Source organism: Eptesicus fuscus, chromosome 6 (assembly GCF_027574615.1).
Source record: "Eptesicus fuscus isolate TK198812 chromosome 6, DD_ASM_mEF_20220401, whole genome shotgun sequence".
Classification (NCBI taxonomy): domain Eukaryota; kingdom Metazoa; phylum Chordata; class Mammalia; order Chiroptera; family Vespertilionidae; genus Eptesicus; species Eptesicus fuscus.
This window is the reverse complement of record NC_072478.1, coordinates 8,993,758-9,014,207: the sequence shown is the minus strand read 5'-3', so window position 1 is coordinate 9,014,207 and position 20,450 is coordinate 8,993,758. Positions and strand designations below refer to the sequence as shown.

General features: G+C 40.9%; 1 protein-coding gene across 6 annotated transcripts in view; it reads right to left on the bottom strand.

Moving 5' to 3' along the window:
- The window catches only part of HNRNPM (heterogeneous nuclear ribonucleoprotein M), a 45,092-nt gene that overhangs the window by 9,901 nt on the left and 14,741 nt on the right, over nucleotides 1–20,450 (bottom strand). For 3 of the 6 annotated variants that reach the window (XM_028160563.2, XM_054717199.1, XM_054717201.1), the window contains exons 1-8: nucleotides 16,713–16,817; nucleotides 14,545–14,736; nucleotides 13,693–13,846; nucleotides 12,803–12,852; nucleotides 10,483–10,543; nucleotides 6,839–6,940; nucleotides 5,102–5,146; nucleotides 4,353–4,430 (exon numbers count right to left, since the gene is read on the bottom strand). In XM_028160563.2, the coding sequence (XP_028016364.1) occupies nucleotides 4,353–4,430; nucleotides 5,102–5,146; nucleotides 6,839–6,940; nucleotides 10,483–10,543; nucleotides 12,803–12,852; nucleotides 13,693–13,846; nucleotides 14,545–14,736; nucleotides 16,713–16,790 (760 nt within the window). In that variant the 5' untranslated portion in view covers nucleotides 16,791–16,817. Of the gene's footprint in view, nucleotides 1–4,352; nucleotides 4,431–5,101; nucleotides 5,147–6,838; nucleotides 6,941–10,482; nucleotides 10,544–12,802; nucleotides 12,853–13,692; nucleotides 13,847–14,544; nucleotides 14,737–16,712; nucleotides 16,818–16,891; nucleotides 16,900–17,815; nucleotides 17,869–20,450 lie in introns of those variants that run through there. The other 3 variants (XM_008151442.3, XM_054717200.1, XM_054717202.1) reach the window with 3 other exon arrangements.

Here is a 20,450-nt window from a genome sequence, read left to right as displayed (position 1 = left end):
ATTCATCCTTTGTTCCTAAAATAAAAAGTCACCTCAAGTGAATCCCTGAAAGCAACCTACCTTACTCCATGAAGGACTAATTTACAACGTCCATTACAACCACACAATGGGCACACCAAGCACCTGCTACTAGTAACTGACCTGGGGGACTGCAGAGCATATTGAGTCAAAGGTAGGCTGCAAGACAGCCTGTTTATGTACCAGCAGCAGCATGTACCATTTCTGGTGCACTTGCCACATGCCCGGCCCTGCCCTGCCAAGGGCTTTATGTATGTTACTATTTCATGGAATCCTCACAACCAGCCCCCCTCACCCCCCACCCATATTACATTCCACCACATCTGCCCCTTCACAAAGAAACTGAGGCTCAAATGACTTCGTAACTTGACCAGGGTCACATTCCTGGTAAGGGGTGAGGTGAAGGGACCTCAATGTAATGTAAAAGTCCCGCTGTACTACACAAGCACAGCCATTTACATATATATGTATGTGTGTACACACACACACACACACACAGTATATTAGAGGCCCGGTGCACAAAATTCATGTGGGGGAGGAGGCGCGCTCACGGGCAGGTTCCCCTCAGCTCAACCTGCACCCTCTCCTATCTGGGAGCCCTGACGGCTTAGGCCCACTCCCCGTGGTTCTTTGCTCTCTGCAGGGCCTGGCCCTTCCGTACCCGCGGCAGCGGTGGGCAGCTCATCTGCCCGACCCCCCAGGACTGGGGGACTCCGGTGGGGCTGAGGGGACTAGGCATCGCCATCTTTGTGGCAGAGTGATGTTTAATTTGCATATTACCATTTTATTAGATAGAGGGGCTAGAGGCCCTGTGCACTGGCCTGCGGGATTGGGCTGAAACCGGCTCTCTGACGTCCCCCGAGGAGTCCTGGATTGCAAGAGGGCAGAGGCCAGGCCGAGGGACCCCACCAGAGCACGACTGGGGTTGGGGAGGGATGCAAGAGGTTGGCCAGCTGGGGAGGGACAGTGGGAGGGCTCCAGGGTGTATCCGGCCTGTCTCGCTCAGTCCCAATCGGCCGGACCCCAGTAGCAAGTTAACCTACCAGTCGGAGCATCTGCCTCCTGGTGGTCAGTGCATGTCATAGCAAGTAGCTGAGCAGCCTTAGTGTATCATTAGCATATTAAGCTTTCATTGGTTGAACGGACAATTGGACACTTAGCATTTTAGCCTTTTATTATATAGGATATGCCCAAGTGTAACAGGACATCTCTACCGACAACTGGAGTGGTTCCATCTACATAATGGAATTTAGGTAACTTCATTCTTTTCTATGCTGACAGCAAGAGTATTTATTTTTTACAATGTCTTTTAAAAACAAAGGTCTTACTGTCCCAAACTCCACCCTATGGGAATGGAAACCAATGTCCCTGGTAACTGCTGTCAGTGTGGACACTGAGCTGGTTGTATATTCTAAAGCAGTGGCCGTCAACCTTTTGGACTTCACGGACCACCAGTTGGCGACTGCTGCTCCAAAGGTTTCCTTAAACCAGCAGTCTCCAACCTTTCGGACCTCACGGACCACCAGTGGTTCATGTTCTAGACGGTTTTCACTGTATGCTTTAAAACAACAGAAAACCCTTTAACTTGTAACTTGCAGACAAAAAATAAAACGCAAATCACTTTTTCTGCTTCCCATAATGAGAGGTCATTGAAAAATCTAGTTTATTATCTTTTTTTTTACATTGGATTTAATATTGATTTTAAAAAATATTTTATTAATTTTTTACAGAGAGGAAAGGAGAGGGATAGAGAGTTAGAAACATCGATGAGAGAGAAACATTGATTCAGCTGCCTCTTGCACAATCCCCACTGGGGATGTGCCCGTAACCAAGGCACATACCCCTGACTGGAATCGAACCTGGGACCCTTGAGTCCACAGGCCGAAACTCCACCCACTGAGCCAAACCAGTTAGGGCTCTAGTTTATTATCTTGCTCCCTAGAAATATCAGGCAGTCAAGTGCTATTTAAAGGACATCTTTTATTGCACAACTACAAAATAATGGCTATATCCTTATGATTTCCATTGGAAGGAGACTAGAATTAGTATGGAAATCCAACAGTTTTGGCAATGGTGGACTTTATATTCATAGCTTGAATCAACCCAAATGAATCCCATAGATTGGTGGCATGCTATCTGCTGGAAATGTAGGTAACCTGTCCAAGCCTGTGTCTGGTGGGCAGAAAAGAAATCCCAGAGTGGCCTGTAACAGATGGAGCTCTCCAACACTATTTTAATCCCTATCATAAGCCTATGAAGAAGGCAGCACCCACCCCTTTTCAGATAAGAAAGTCATATGCAGGCATTAATGCATTGGCAAAGGCCTAAGAACTAATCTTCCCAACTATCAACAGGCCACAAAATTCAGGAAACCCTGTGTGAAGTCCAATGTACTCAAGAGAGTGAGAGAGAGAGAGAGAGAGAGAGAAAGAAGAGAGAGAGATATGTTGATTTTTCACTGCCAAATACTGCATCAAATCAGTCATTATTTGATATGATTATCTTTCAATTAAAATTTTTTACATCCATTCTATCAAGATTTAACAATCTACTGGTTGACTGGACCAAAAAATCTGATTAATGTCTAATCTGTCTAATGTTATCAGCACCTGTGACCATAATACTAGTATATGCATTGTAGTCATCAACTAAACATTAAATTAAATCGGAAACATCTTCAATTTTCTCCTAGTGATTAAAACTTTCCTTGGATCCAGCACCCCAAGAGATCTAAAGTTGATCCCACCAAATTAGAACACAGTTCAAATAAAAGAAAGTCTGCTCTCTACTGTAGAAAAGAGGTGGACTCAAGTATCTATACCTCAGAACATCCAAGAACACAACCTAAGAACACATCCTCCACTGTGACTCTCCACGAGAATCAGCACTTTAAACCTTTAATCACCAGACTCAAAACTAACTGCGGCATTCCAGCTGCCAGGTCATCAAGAACTTTGTCCATCTGGCCCAGCACAGCGTCCACTGTTCCCAACTACTTCTACATCATTTCAGTCTACTCAGAGTAACAACCCAAAACCCCTTTCTAATGACTCATCTACTCTAAATAAATACTTTATCAAGCCAAATTTCTCCAACTTTTAATTTTATTAAAAAACCCATGCACTCATAAGCCACAGGCAAGCCTGAGAACACACTGGCAACACAGACCTTTGTCCCTTCATTCCTAACTCATGGTGAGGGCCTTCCTACATCTTTTTTCCCACCATGTAGAACAAGGTACCTCATGAAGAACACTTTATTCATCAGGAACATCGTTTTCCAGTTGATGTCTGATGTCTATCCTAGTAAGGTATGATTGCTCTATATATCTCCCCATTATCCATTACTACAAACCAGCAAAGAAAGGTCAACCCCAGATCCTTAATGGCTTTCCATTCCAAGGAACTTTATGTGGATAAAGGAAGCAGTGTTCCCAAAGGTGAGGTCAGAGTCTACCAACACCCAGAGGTTTTAAAAAAGATAGATTACAGGTTTCTCATGGCACACTCAACAGCCCTGCACAGTGAGGGAGGCTGCTTGCAGCTAGTGCTAGGGGCAATTCTAAAAGGCAGGATTGCAGCATATTACAGAGCCAGACTCTGGAGCCAGAAAGCCCGGGTCCATATTCCACCATTACTAGCCATGTGACCCTAGGCAAGTCACTCTCTGGGCCTCAGTTTCTGCTCAAATGGGGATAACTACCTACACATCATGTGGTTCTTACAAAAACTAAATGACACAACACACTGTCATTATAATTAATATTATCATTATAGTTCTATTAAGAGGTCAGAAGGGCTGTAAGATTTGAATGATGGTACACAAAAATTTGTGTTAGGTAAAAACTAAATTAATGCTTCTGGTTACAACTCAAGAATCATCAGGGCAAATGATCAAGAACTCATCAGTCCAGCACTCTAGGGTAGACATGAACTTCATCAAAAACGCTGAAGAAACTAATCCCTTACACTTGGAGACCATTTTAAAGGGTGCAAAACATAAGCACAGGTCATCTACATGATGCTTGCTAGTGTTGCAGGCAATAAGATAGCTTTAAATTTTTATTGAACTATTACTGGAGAAGATTCAGAACACAGGATGTCTCAAGAGTTTAGTGACTAAGAGAATAAATACTTACCTACCATTATGTCTAGCTTCTAAAATACAAACTTACGGTTTTACTGATACTTAAGGCAATACAAAGACATTTGATTCGGTAGAAAAGTGGAAGGGGAGAATAGTGTATTAAAAATGGGTCTACTGCCTAAAGGTCACACAAGACCCAATAGCCAGCAAAAAGCAAGAGGCAAGCAGGAAGGCAACACTTGTCTTACCGTTTATTCTGCCCATGTTCATCCCAGATCCAAATCGACCCATGTTTTCCATACCACCACCAAAGGGACCCTCCATGCCTGAAAGAGAATTCATTCACATTTCAGCACCATCTTTATGAGACTGCTTAGACCAGGCGTCCTCAAACTACGGCCCACAGGCCACATGCAGGTTGTTTTTACCGTTTTGTTTTTTTACTTCAAAATAAGATATGTGCAGTGTGCATAGGAATTTGTTCATAGTTTTTTTTTAAACTATAGTCCGGCCTTCCAATGGTCTGAGGGACAGTAAACTGGCCCCCTGTTTAAAAAGTTTGAGGACCCCTGGCTTAGACTGATTAGGAAAAGAAAACAGTTTTCACAAGTTTCATTTGGGCATATTCTATTTTCTGCTAGGAACTTGCTTACCAAGTTTATGGACTTTTAGAAAAAATTAAATGTTAGTGCTTCTTGCTTAAAAATCAGCACCCTCAAAAAAGCTGATCTGATCCACCCCTTCCATGAATCACTATGAGAGGCCCAGAGAGATGAAGTGATTTGCCCAAAGACATAGAACCAGTAAGTAAGAAACCCAGAATCAAAAGCCAAGACACCCACTGGAAGAACTGACAGGTTATTTTCAAGACTTTCAACTTTTTTGAAGTCAAAGTAAGAATTTCATGCAGGGCTTCAGAGAAACAAATAGGAAAAAAAAGAGAGAAAACCACACCTAAAAGCATTCATACATCCGTACTTCATTTTAAATTTCTTACCTCCCATTTTATTTATTCCAAATCCTATGCCTTCCATTCCCATTCCTTAAAAAGAAAAAGTCAATGCAAATTAAAATGTCAAAGCAGTAACATTTGAACTTAAAACAACAACACACACACACACAAGAAATTCTAAACCAGCAAATGTAGAAATAGCACTGATTATGAATATGTTTTCATTGTCAAGAAAAGGGGAGGCGGTGGGGGTACCATTTCAATTGTCAAGCCATCGCATTCCTAAAAAAGTGTTTAAGCCTTTAACAAAATAATTGCCATGTGACTAAAAACTTATGTAGGGTTCACATAGTTTAATTAAATGCTCAAGACAGTTTTAAACATGAAATCTAATTATAAGATACAGATTAGGTAACATTCATTAAAAGCTTATTTTAGGGAGCAGAGGTATATTTAAAAATCTCTTTGAAAGGTAAAATTCTGTAAGTCAGGGGTGGGGAACTTTTTTCTGCCAAGGGCCATTTGGATATTATAACATCATTCATGGGCCATACAAAAGTACCAACTGAAAAATGAGCTTGCTATGTTTGGTCAAACATTTAATTAACTCACCCGAATGCCTTGGCAGGGCCAGACCAAATGATTTCGAGGGCCTTATACAGTCCTGGACGGACATTCCCCACTCCTGCTCTAAGTAAAAAGCAGTTCCTAATAACACTGAGGCTTCCCTCCCCCAACACAAGCTGCCTTTCCTCTTAGGTGTCAGGAAGGTGTGGTGGTCAGATTAGTAGAGCCACTTTGAGGGGTTGGCTCAGGCCTTAGTTAAGCCCAGAGTTTAAACTGAAAGATAAGGGATATACAGAACTGATAATAGCAAGGTAGAGGTGCACCCATCTTGAAATTCAAAGGATTTCAAGAAAGAAAGACTTAAGTCTGAAGTCATAAAAATATTTAATAGTATATAAATGCCTCACTGCACAGAAATGAAAATGCTAAGTTTAAAGTTTGTTCTACATGCCAGAACCTTTATTCATTAGCTATTTCTTATCTTCTTTGAACAAAAACAAAACTGTGCATCACATGTCCTATGGCTTACAACTATGCTGTCATGCAATGAGGCCCCCCAGGCCTTTTGGCATCCATCAATGCCCCTACCTCTAGAAACTGTTATCAACACCAAGGCCTGAGCCCAAGGGGGTCTGAGTAATAGATTGTGGCAGCGCTGTGGTCCCATGATCAGGAGACCTACAGTCTCTGTTACTAACTGATAGTGTGACCTTGAGCAAGACCAACTCTCCGGCTTGCCTCCTTTTATTGAATAGCTCAACTGTGTCAGTTCAGAAGGTTATGCAAGGATAAAATGCTAAGGTATGATGGCTTTAGGAGGGAAAAAGGAATCAATTCAGGAAAAATACAAAAAAGCAGGGGCACTGGCTGGTTTGATCAGTGGTTAGAGAGCCAGTCTGTGGGCCAAACGGTTGCAGGCTTGATTCCTGTCCCTAATCGGGGCATGTGCAGGAGGCACCAGCCAATGTCTCTCACATCAATGTTCGTATCTCCCCGTCCCTCCCTTCCACTCTCTCTCTAAATATCAGAAAAAATATCCTAGGGTGAGGCTTTAAATAAAAAAAAAATTAAAAAAAAGAAGGAATTTTGTCCCAATTAAATCTTTATTCCTTTTAAACTACTCAATGTCCAATTATCTCAATAATTAATTTAATTATATATTGTAACTTTTCACTTCCCCATAAGTCCCCAATCAAGGTGCACTGTAATTCTCACCTGCAGGTCCTATGTTTCCCATGCCAATGCCTTTATTTAGGTGATTGGCATCAATAGGCTGCCCTCCTGGTCCTAACCCCATGCCAATACCACCAAGTCCATCTGAAAGGAAAAGAGAAAATCAGAAGTGTAAATTCAACTAACTTAGAATAAACCATGACTCTCAACAGCAAAAAGAGTCCTAACTGTCAAGCTCCATTTCCACCCACCTCTACAACAAACACAGGTTCTAATTCATAACTTAACAGTGGTACACGTGAGAGCTCTCCTTTTTAAGGCTAACCTTTTACAGATTAGAGTTTGTGATATGTAGAGAGGTGCAACTAAAAATCAGTTCACTTAAAAGTTACAGAGAACTAGGAACAGCTCACACAATAAAAATTATGAACACCTATTTGTTTCCCTAAATAAATAGGCAACTCAAGCCCTGGCCATTGTGGCTCAATGGTTAAAGTGTCACCTCGAGCAACTAAGGATCACAGGTTTGATCCCAACCCTAATCAGGGCACATATGGGAGGCAACCAATCGATGTTTCTCTCTCGCCCCCCTTCTACTCTCTCTTAAAAAAAAATTTAAAAAGGCAACGGAAAAGGGTGAGGATTAACAAAAAAAATGGGGGCAACTCAAGACAAATATGCCCACTTTCACCTCCCAATCTCTACCCACAAAGCTTCCGAACCCATGAATTGATACCCAGCCCACCCTCAACTCCACATGCTGCACAAACAGGGACCCAAGAATACAGATTGGTCTCAAAAAAGCAAACAAAGTTTGCCCTGACTAGGTGGCTTAGCTGGTTGGAGTGTCATTCCGCACACCAAGAGACTGCAGATTTGATTCCAGGTCAGGACACATACCTAGGTTACAGGCTCAATCCCCAATCGGGGCACATATAGAAGGGAAGCAATCGATATTTCTGTCTCTCTAAAATCAATAAAAATAGCCTGGCTGGTGTTGCTCAAATTGGTTCAGCATCGTCCCAGACCCCAAGAAGGCCAACGGTTTGACTCCTGGTCAGTAGCAGGCGTGTAGGAGGCAGCCAATAGATATTTCTCTCTATCTATGTTTCTATCTCTCTCTCTCCCTTCCTCTCTTAAAAAAAAAAAAAAAAAATACCTTAGCTGGTTTGCCTTAATGGATAGAGCACCGGCCTCCAGACTGAAGAGTCCTGGGTTCAATTCTGGCCAAGCTCACATGCCCAGGTTGCAGACTCAATCCCCAGTAGGGGGGTTCAGGAGGCAGCCAATCAATGATTCCCTCTCATCATTGATGTTTCTATTTCTTTTTTTTCCCTCTCTGAAATCAATAAAAATATTTTAAAATAAATAATAAAAATATTTAATAGATAAAAGTCAATAAAAATGTTAAAATTTAAGGATAGTCAACAAGACCTGAGATAGTGTAAGACACTTGCAGTGCTCTAGTTGACCATGGTCTGAGGCTTAAACCAAGAACAGGGAACTGTTTTTTAAATGGAAAAAGGTTCATTAGAAAGGGGGATGGAAGAGATAAAATAGGGCATGGGGGGATAAATGGCAATGGAAAGAGACTTGCCAGGGGTGTTAAACCTACAATACAATATATACAGATGATGATTATAGAACTGTACACCTGAAACCTATATAATTTTATTAACCAATGTCACCTTCCCTCCCAAAAAACCTGACAGAGCTCCCAAGTATTTATTTATTCTGATTAACATCCCTATGTTTTTAAATTACATAGAAACAGTAGCAGGAAATCACCAAGGTTACTTACTCCCCAATCACTGAAGACTTTCAAGTCAACCCTCTGAAATGTGCTCAGAGACCAAAAAGCCATGGATAATGGGCTCCCTGGGGCCCAGTGCCTGCCTGCCTGCCTGCCGAAGTTGCCATTCAGCACCACCCCCCTCACCCTGCAGCAAGTCAACAAGAGCTACCCCCCCCTTGACCCTGGATGACCACTGCAAATGATCACATTGATTATGACAAAAGAAATGTGGTCCTTCAATAAATATTAACTTTCAATAGATAAGCCAATTCCTATTCTTGAAGCCATTGGCTTCCCCTCAATATGTGCCTCTTTTATGCTTCTGTAACCCTGAACTGCAAAAGCACTCAAGAGTTAGCATTCTAATCTCTGAGGGCTGGACCTCAAACTTAAGTCACTGCTCCAGACTGTAGGCATTGACTCCAACAGCCCCACCTCAACTGCCTTTTCTGATAGAAGTCCTTCCTAGCAAAGCATAAGCAGTTCCCACCCTCACCCACCCCATCTTCCCAGTCTTCCACCTACACACTAGCCTGGGTCTGCACTGCTGATTCCCCAACCCCCTTGCTACAACAGGCCCTCACTCCCACTGCTGTCTGTGCCAAGGCTCAGCTTACCCCTGTGGGCTTGCCAGATGAAGTACCGGACTTCACTAATGTGTGCCATTTCCATCTATGCAGTGACCTATCAACTAGCCTTCCCAGTTGCAGCACAAATTTTAACCTGGATATTGCAAATAACCCTATATAAAAATTTTGATTGATGCACTTCACATACAATAACATTCATCAATTTAGAGTGTAAAGCTCAGTTCTTTTTAGCACAGAGTTATGCAATTACCACTATATAAATCAGTATATTTTCATCACCCCAAAAAGAAATCCTATCCCCATTAGCAGTCACTATCCCAGCCCTGGCAACCACTAATCTACTTTCTGCCTACAGATTCACCTGTTCTGGATGTTTCCTATAGATGGAATCATCCGGCATTTCTTCTGGCAAGACCATAGGGTAAGCTGAGCCTTGGCACAGACAGCAGTGGGAGTGAGGGCCTATTGTAGCATGGAGGTTAGGGAATCAGCAGCGCAGACCCAGGCTAGTGTGTTGGTAGAAGTCTCAGCCATGCTATTAACATGTATTAGTATTTTGTTCCTTTTTATGGCTGAGTAATGTTCCACTGTACGGATTTACCATTGTACTTACCCACTCATCAGCTAAAATTATGCTGCTATGTATGAACATCCACATATGAATTTTTGTGAAGATTAAGTTTTTTAGTTCTCTGAGAATGTACCTAGGGGTGGAATTGCTAGGTCATATGGTGATAACCAATCTCTTCTGGACCCAAGTGCAGTCTAGCTTTAAAAATTCCCTTTGCGTCAGGCCTGCGTGGCTCAGAGGTTGAGCGTTGACCTATGAACCAGGAGGTCACAATTTGATTCTTGGTCAGGACACATGCTCCGGTTGTATGCTCGATGCCCAATAGGGGGCGTGCAGGAGGCAGCCGGTCAATGATTCTCATCATTGATGTTTCTATCTCCCTCTCCCTTCCTCTCTAAAATCAATAAAAAAAAAAAAAATTCCCTTTGTGATTTTTGGCTCCCTCCCCACCCAGGACACTCTTCAAAATGCCCAAATACATTCTTTATATCCTGGACAGCTAGTCGGTCTCGCCACAAAACAATCCTAAAAATCTTAACTAAATTGTGAATCTCTGCTCATTTTTCACCCTGAAAAATTCTATAGGAAACAAAAACACCTTTTTGAACATTTTCTTCAAGAATGATCAAGGTACTGCAGGATAACATGGCACAAGTTCAAGAGTAATTGTAGTTTTCTGGTTAATATAAATCAAATTCAAAATCTCAACCATAATAAATGAGACACTTACGGGGAAGTTGTTGTGGACGCTCAGGAGGGAAAAAATCTCCCTTTGGTAAGGCCCTCTCATCCTGAAACAGAAAGTAAATAAATCTCAGTATTCCTAGAAGACTGTTGGCAAGATCAAAAGACAGAAACAATACCCATCAACAGACGACTAGTTTAATAAATTATGAGACACCCTCACTATAGAATACCATGCAAGTATCAAAAAAAGCATTGAACCCTGGCTGGGTAGCTCAGTTGATTAGAGCATCGTCCAAATATGTCAAGGCTGGGGGTTTGATCCCCAATCAGGGCACATACAAGAAAACCAATTGCCTAGACAGAGTGGCTCAGTGGTTAAGCGTCGACCTGTGAACCAGGAGGTCATGGTTCGGTTCCCAGTCAGGGCACATGCCTGGGGTGTTGGTTCAATCCCCTGTGCAGGAGACAGCCAATCAGTGATTCTCATCATTGATGTTTCTATCTCTTTCCCTCTCACTTCCTTTCTGAAATCAATAAAAAAAATATTTTTTAAAAATTCAACCAATAAATGCATAAAAAGTGAAATAAATCTTTCTCCCACTCTAGCCCTCTAAAGAAAAATTCAATAAAAAATTTAAATTCCAAAATAATCTTAAAAAAAAAGGAGTATTTCTTGCTAAGAGGAAAGGATTAAAATATACACTCAGGTGTATACTGTGGGGATGGACAGGACCTGGACATGAAGCAAAAGCAAGACTTATATTACCCTTTTTATGCTTTTGAAAACACATGAACCCATTTTTTTTGGCTTGTATAGAAATTTAAAAAATTGTTATTGCTGAGTCTTACAGATGTGCCCCGTTAGCAATTATCTATTTTTTAAAAACTGATTAAAAAAAAAAAAAACTCCTATAGTTCCTTTTATTTTCTTCCTGAATGTGAGTGCTAACTACCTTGCCCTCACCACGTTCTAATCATGCTTGTATTAACCATTGTCTTTGGCACAGCCATAGCAAGGCTAAATTGAAGCACTTCAACAGAACTTTAAAGGCTGTCTGAACCCAAGATTTTAATTAGGTTCACAACAGATATAATACTAACACATACTGAAAACTGGAAACCCAGGGTATGTAATCATTCCTTAAAATTGATCACTTGTTCAAGCAGGATACTCAACTGACCTCCTGACCCTGTCAATCAGCCAACTATGCAAAGAATAATATATCTGAAACTAGAGGCCCGGTGCACGGCATGCGTGCACTGGTGGTGGGCGTGGCCTGCAGGGATGGCCCAGTGTGGGAGCACTGGTCATCCCGGTCAGCCGAGTGGCACTCCCACTGTGGGAGTGCACTGACAACCAGGGGGCAGCTCCTGAGTTGAGCGTCTGCCCCCTGGTGGTCAGTGCACATCATAATGACTGGTCATTAGGTCACTGGGCTTTTATTATACAGGATAGGATAGGATGAGAGCTGCATTAGCAAAGGTTATTTCTGTCATAAATGTGCTCACTATTTTAACTTAGACCAGCAATTTTCAACCTTTTTCATTTCATGGCACACAAAATAATTACTAAAATTCTGCGGCATGACAAAAAATGTATTTTTCGCCAATCTAACAACAACAAAAAAGGTACACTTTTGATTCATTCACATCAAACAGCTACTGTTGTGTTGGCTGTTGTCATTTTTTAAATTTAATCTAAAGGAAGAGGTTTGTTGAAAGGGGGTGGGGGAGGGCAGGAAGAGATTAACCAAAGAACTTATATGCATATATGCATAACCCATGGACACAGACAAAATAGTGTGGTAGGGGATCAATGGGGGAACAAAATCTGTAATACTTTCAACAATAAAGGTAAATGAAAAAATAAATAAGGGTCAAAAGTTCAGTGCCCCTGACTAAATAGTCAGGTTTTAGATGTATTCTAGAATTGTACACCTGAAACTTATATAATTTTATTAACAAACTAGAGGCCTGGTGCACATTGTGCACTTGGGCCGGGGGGGGGGGGGGGTGTCTTAGCCTGGCCTGCGCCCTCTCACAATGTGGTACCCCTCGGGGGGATGTCTGCTGCAGCGGAGGCGGGAGAGGCTCCTGCCACCACCGCTGTGCTTGCTAGCCGTGAGCCCAGCTTCTGGCTGAGCAGCGCTCTCCCTGTGGGAGCACACTGACTGGTCATTCCGCTGTTTGGTCGATTTGCATATTAGGCTTTTATTATATAGGATATCACCCCAATAAATTCAGTAAAAATAAATAGGTATTGCATGTTTTAAAAATTCTTGCGGCACACTGTGCGCGCACTATTAATAATCCTATGTTTTTGCTACACTTGAATGTATTTTGGAGAGATCCTATTAACTTACCATTTTCACGTGCATTGGTCTATCAAATAGCAGTTGTCCATTAAACATAGCTGATATTAAAATTAAGGCAATTTCTTACAATTCTAAAAACATGCTCGTTAGGAAAGAAATAGATGAGAAAAACAATCCAAATGCTACCAGTCCCTCTAGTAATGAAGAGTGATTTTGATTCCTCATACACTTTCAGGTAACTGTATTTGGTTCTCAAGTCAGCATAAAAGGAACAATAAATAAAGCTCATTCAAGGGGGAAATAAGTAAACCTCAGCTTGCAACTTAGGTGTAGAGCTTCATTCATACAACTTTACACTTCTCATCAAACCATCCTCTTAAGCACGCACTCGCATCAGTTTTCAGTATGCCTCCAATGAGCCAGGTATCCTAACATTTTTGAAGTACCATGTTTTCTGGGCAAAATACTCAGTGACAGTCTTGCCTACATTTAGTGACTGTTCCTATAGTCTCCATTGTGGCTACAAAAATGTAACTCTAGGGTAAGCAGCCTATGGTGAGAGATAAATGCTTCTAACAGAATGATGTCAATCCACTGGAAATAGGGCCCTGCAAAGGCTTATATGTGAAATAACCGAATTTTCCTCCAGTGGCACATTCATTGGGCTTCCCATTTCAAACCAGACTCCTCTAAAAAGAAATCATTGGAAAAGACCACTTATGGGAATGTGCCTACTTTCTAACCAGCCCTTTTATCTACACAGGATTAGATCAATTCCATTACGGAGAACTTTTCCAATTCCACAAAAATACTTTCCCTCTAGTCACTCAGGAAACAGAAATATGCAAAGTTAACCACTTTCCCCACACAAGCCTATATTACTAACATAACATTTAGACAAACTGTTCCCCAAGAGTTGAAATCCAATAAAAGGATACATATAGCTTGCACAGCTTCAATGGACTGTTCAAAAGTAACAGTGCCTATTCCACGACTTTTTCCATCTTTATCCTCAAGAATGTCTGCCCGGACCACCACACCAGCCATACTAAAAACTTCCTTCAGTTTCTTCCAGCCAACTTTATAATCCAGCTAATCAGGAAGGGGGAAGAAAATCTCAATGTAGACATCTTAAGAAAATCATCGTTTGTATTACATGCATGCAACACGCTTTGATTGGAGACAAGCATTAGAAAAATATGTCACAAAAACTTATGGACTGCAGTAAAATTTCCCAAATAGGATTATAACACCTGGCCTTTACTGCCATTTACTGTTTCTTCTCTGAAGAACAGCTGAAGTCATCATACATTTCAAAGTAATGCTTTTATTTAACTTAAAAAAAAAAAAGGCTCCCCAGAATGTGTCATCTCACCCTTCCCACCCACTTTCTTTTATAAAAAACATTTCCCTTTGCAAATGACAAAGGCATTACCATTTATCCCAGACACAAGAGGGAATGTGTCAGTACATAATCTCTGCTCAGAAACTTTTTCACCCTGCATCTAAACAAACCCACCAAGAATGCAGACTAAGCCACCGCTTTTGTAATAAACACTAATAACCCCCTCCCCCCATGGGACCACAGTCAAACCTGTAACTTATGATTTCATTAGGGAACAAAGCCTAATCCCAAAGCTGATTTTTTAAAAATAGGTCAAGAATATAACATAACCCTCTCATACGTTTTTCTTCCCAAACATCAAACCTACTTTTTATAACACATTGATAAGACTGTTTCATAAAATTCTGATTTTTTTTCTACTTCAGACACTGTTTCATTTACTTACATTTGCTACAAATACTGTGCTTCCAAGTCTTCCAGCCTGTAATGCATGGATAATCTCATTTGGGATGTTAGGATTATTTAGGATACTGGGTGGGATATTAATCATTCCTGGGCCACCTGGTCCCATACCCATCCCACCAGTCGTAGCCATCACCTTTTGCATTGCTCTCCTGGCATGTTCACCATCAGGATCCTAAAACGAGCACAGAAGTGTTATATTTAACTGACCCAGTAGCAACTAAACGCATACTCGCATTGTAAGCGATATCCCCAAAATTTCAGAAATTGAGAGGTGGTTTGGAAAGCATTTCTCAAAAATTTTAACAAGAAATTCAAATGAACTAAATCACCAGGCCAGGAAGAATCCCAGCCAAAGAAACAAGGAAGAAAGAAAGGATGTAAAATTTAGCTCTCAACTGAACTAAGCAAACAATAAAATAAAATAAATAAATAAAATAAAGGGAGAGGAAGGTGACCCAATTAGTTGACATAATCTAGAACTCACAGATCTTCACAATGCTTGGTATAGCTGACTAGAACTAATTCAATGGGATTTTGTAATTCCTGCTAACCCCGTAAGTGAACTTTCCAAAAGTTTGAAAACAACCCTCTAGATCAATATCCTTCACATTATTCAGGCATCTGACTCCTGTGTCAAGTCTGGACAGGTCTTTGAAGCTCTGGTATTGACACTATTCTTGAACTCTGCCTTTTTCTGTATCACCTTCAACACACAAGAGAACTTAAACCCTACCACACTTTCTCCCTGAGCTCTGAATATACTGATCTTCCTCCAAGAAAAACAGATTTTAAAAAAGTCAAGGAGGGCCTTGGCCAGTGTGGTTGGCGCATCATCCTGTACACCAAAAGGTGGAGGGTCGTTCTCCAGTTGGAGAGCGTGTGAGGCAACCAATCAATGTTTCTCTCTCACATCAATGTTTATTATCTCTCTCTCTCTTACTCTCTCCCCCTCTAAGTAAAAATCAATAAAACATATCCTCAAGTGAAGACTGAAAAAAATTCAAGGAGGGATTAATAAAAATAAAATAAATTTAAAAAAACCCAAACTCTATTCCTCAAGGGAGAGAAGGTATTTGATTTGGATTAGATATGAAAGAGGATTTGAGTCATGACAAACTCAATTTAAAAAAGAAAAAAGGAGGGCCAAGAATAGGGGGTCAAACTGGGTAAAACTACAGGTATAGAATCCTTTAAAAACAATAGAAAACCACAGGCTCAGTTTGAATGCCTCTGAGAACATGAGGCAGACTGGTCTAAGATCACAGATGTTAGAAGACAGGCAGCAGTCACTCAGGATGTACTCAGCCACTAATTCAAAGTTCTTACAGAAGTGCCTATTGAAGCCTGTGATTGACCCTTTTCATGAAAAACATAGGTTGGGCCCTAACTGGTTTGGCTCAGCAGATAGAGCGTCGGCCTGCGGACTGAAGGGTCCCAGGTTCGATTCCGGTCAAGGGCATGTACCTTGGTTGCGGGCACATACGCAGTAGGGAGCGTGCAGGAGACAGCTGATGGATGTTTCTCATTGGTTTCTAACTCTCTATCCCTCTCCCTTCCTCTTTGTAAAATATCAATAAAATATATGTATTTTTTAAAGATAGGTTGGCCCTAGCCGGTTTGGCTCAGTGGATAGAGCACTAGCCTGTGTACTGAAGGGTCCCGGGTTTGATACTGGTCAGGGGGACATGCCCAGGTTCCTGGCTCAATCCCCAGTAGTGGGCGTGCAGGAGGCAACCAATCAATGATTCTCTCTCATCATTGATGTTTCTATCTCTCTCTCCCTCTCCCTTCCTCTCTGAAATAAAAACAAAAACAGGTTGGCCCTAGCTGGTTTGGTTCAGTGGATAGAGCTTCGGCCTGTGGACTAAAGAGTCCCAGGTTCCATTCCAGTCAAGGACACATGCCCCGGTTACAGGCTCGATCCCCAGTGGGGGGCCGTGCAGGAGGCAGTTGACGAATGATTCTCATCATTGATGTTTTTATCTCTCTCCCCCTTCCTCTCTGAAATCAACAAACATATATTAAAGAAAAACAACAGGTTGGCCTGCTCCATAAAACATAGCCCAGGACTATTTTTGTCTTTTCCTAACTCCTAATAGTGTGACAACTTAACAATTACAAACGATATCTAGTGTTTTAAGCACTTACTTCTTTGACTTTCAGTGGTCTTCCACTCAGACTATGCTTGTTTAGAACTTCGGCAGCTTTTTTCATGCTCTCTTCCATCTTGAATTCAACAACGCTAAGAAGAGTCAAAAGGAAATCAGTGAAACCAGTCCTGCAACTTAGAAGGCTCAATTGCGCATAAGTAATTAGACAATACTTACGCACATCCCTTTGGAAGAAGCCACAGACCAATCAGAAGAGCAAGGAAAGGGGAAAAGAAAAGAAAAAAATAGTAAATATCAATGACAGTTATAAAAATGATTTATGTAACAAAGTTAGGTTGTTGTTTTTAATTAACCCTTCTAAGAGGAAGCTGACAGAAGTGTCTTGGCTAGCATTCCTTATTAAGAGCTGGACTCCTTATTATCTCCTTTTCCTGCACGTTACCAGCACTGCACTAGAGTTGCTGAAGTTATAATAAGCAGACCTAAATTCAGGTTCTCCAAGAAATCACACAAACTTTAGATCTGCTTCCCTCTGTACTCAATCAATTCCTTACCATACTCCTCTTAAATCCATCCCTTCCATAAACTGAGCTCATCCTTTTGATTATTCTAAGCCATTCTATTGCACAACAGAAAATAGTTTATTTTCTCTTTAAACGAGGCCAATTTTAAACGTTCAGATTTTAAATATTTGTTTTACAATTTACTGGCAAAAAGGCAATCTTTTCGGAATCTTTGGTTCACACAACTTTCAAATTCAGCAAACAACCAAGAGTAACATTTTCTAGACAAGAACACACGTTTTACATTAATATACCACCGCTAAAATTCCATGCATAATTCACACACAGCCCACAGCCAATTCCTCTGTTAACAAAGAGACAATGCTACGATTGGTCCCCAGTTATCAAAATTGGGCATCCAAACAGAATACCAAAAAGCTCTTTGGCCAGCCATTTGGAAAAGCAGGACTCCCGTTTGCAAATCCCTTCCCACCCCACTCAAATGTTTGGCAAAATCAAACATGGCTACTATAACATGAGCACTCACTGCCTTCCTGATTTCATTCGATTCCACGCCACCATACAGTTACATTTTTCATGTAGTAAATCCACAGAAGAAATTCTCTCAGACACTTACCCTTGACTTTCCTTCAGCGTCCATTAAGAGCTCCACGTATGTTACCTCACCAACTACAAATCAGTTTCCAGACGACACATAAACCAAGGGAGAAAAGCCAAGAAAACAATGGGAATTTAGAACAATCATCAGCAACCTTGTATGGAGCCTCTGCCTTATAAGAAAGCCCAGAAACACTCCATATTCTCTAAACCACAGAACTAGGCATTACAGGTGTGCAGTAAAGGTAAGTGAAACTCATTAACAATGTCCTTGATGTTCCTCCCACCACAAACAGATTTCCTTATCAATTTCCCTGCCTGGACCTCTCATTCATGACTAGAGGCAATCCAAAACTATAGGAAAGAAGTCTGCGTGATTCACTTTCTGGGTAAGGGAAAAGTTTTACACATACACTCTTACTAGTGAAAGCAAGTAAACAGCACACAAATTGCAATGCCACTAGACTGAGCTCAAATGCTATATCAAGGATGTGTATATGCTCAAAGGCTTACACATGGTGTTGCAAGCTACATGGATGAGCAACCTGCATAATCCAGGGGCCCAGCGCTCAGAAGAGCCACGTGCTTGGTTTAATACTGTTGTCTTGAAATTCCTAATTTTTAAACAAGGGGGGACCTGCATTTTCATTTTGCTCTATACCCCACCAATTCTGTAGCTGGTCGTGCACAAAGCAGTGGGCCCAACAACTGTCAGAAGTAGGATGTTTGAATATTCAATCACAGCACCTGGATTCTCCTCAGTCCATTAAACCAGGTTTTATTCTTGCTGCTTTCTCAACTTCCTCAATAAAGGATACAGATTAAATGCAAATTTAGATCTCAGTTTGGCCTGGCCAGCAAGGCTCCATGGTTGAGCGTGCCCTATGGAACCTGGAGGTCACAATTCAATTCCTGGTCAGGGCATTATTTCCAGGCTACAGGCTCAATTCCCAGTGTGGGGTGTGCAGGAGGCGGCCGATCAATGATTCTCTCTCATCATTGATGTTTCTATCTCTCTCCCTCTTCCTCTTTGAAATAAAAACAACAACAAAAATCCCAGGAACTCAGTTTGTAACTAAACAATTAAACAGACTCACTTGCTTCTAATCTACACAAAAGGGGAAAAACAAAACATTTCAAAAGGTTCTGCAGATTTTCCTAAAGGTTTGGATTGCCAATTCATGACCACCATGACCAGATGTTAAAACCCATCAAGTCAACCATTAAAATGGCTGCTGAACTTGAAGATGGCACACAGAAATTTAAAGGGTTAATTTGGAGAAAATCTCTAAACAGGCTATTTTTTAAAGTATTATTTTTATAATGGTAAAGCCTTCTCCAACTGTTTTCAAGTTTGGTTTAGCACTACAAGAGTAAAAATAACCCTCCTAATGGCCACAACAAGTCCTGCCTATTCTACCTCCTTTGCTCAAAAAACATTAAAATAATTATTGGATTTTAAAATATTGCAAGGAGATATTTAAATGTAAAATAAAATTATTTTTTTAAATTAACAATTTGAAAGGCATATTTATTAGTAATATATTTGCATGGCATTGACACCAAGAAAGCCAAGTGTTCAAAGGTTAAGTCTACAGCCTTGCCTTCCTTGTCCTTTCCCGAAATGTTTACCAAACCAGGACTTTACACAAAACAGGAAGGAGAATCAGTGCAGAGATGAAGAAAGGAAACAGGAGCAACTAGTAAATGTAACCTTGTAGAGTATATACTCCTGAGGGGCAAACTGAAAAATGACCACAGACAAGGGACAGTCATACAAACTGTCTTTATTTCACCCATATAAAAGTAAAGCAATTCCAAAAAAGTTGTGGCCATTCCTGAAGCCATGTTAAGCCTTTTTTTTTTTTCAATAGCAGCAGCCATTTGAGGACCAACAGCCCTTTGTCTCCACTTAAATGAAAATGCCAAGTAGTGTCAAGCCAATGAATAGAGAACCCAAGTTTATTTGCTATGAGCTATGATTGTGACTACTGCCTAATAACCTTAAAAGTAAATAAAAGAATCACAATATCTAACTCAAGGACAACTGTAACTGTTGTCAAAAGTCAAATACTGTTGCATTTGGGCAGTTTCTAGTCTGTGCCCATAAAGACACTTTATCAAAAAGATGTCATTGCAACCTAGAAACCAAGCAAGTCCCAATCAAACTTTTCTCCATGGTCATAACCATTTTAACAAAAGCCAGGTTTAGAAATTAGGACTTTTCACACTTAACATTCTAGTAATGAAACACACCCAACCTTCAATCCCTTGCTTAAAAAATTCCCCCCTCAATTACATTAAACTAACCCTCCCTCCTCTCAGTTTAGTCATAAGTGAGACAGTCACTGTGGCTCTAGCATGAGCAGTGCTGTTCCCAAGGATCATCAATTAGCAACTGCTGCAGAGCTTCTCACAGGCTCTGCAACAGATGCTAATGTATACTTCCCTATAGGAAGATTATAACAAAGCCTGTAAAAGACTACTGATCCTTTAGCTCTAAATACTAAATAAAGCAAGACCTGTCAATTCTACTATCAACAAAACTTTGAAGGCAAAATTTGTTAACTATTAATCTGGCAATTCAACGAAATAAATGAAAGAACCAACCAACCAGTGCAGATCACAGAACTGAAGGCAGAGTTCATAAATTG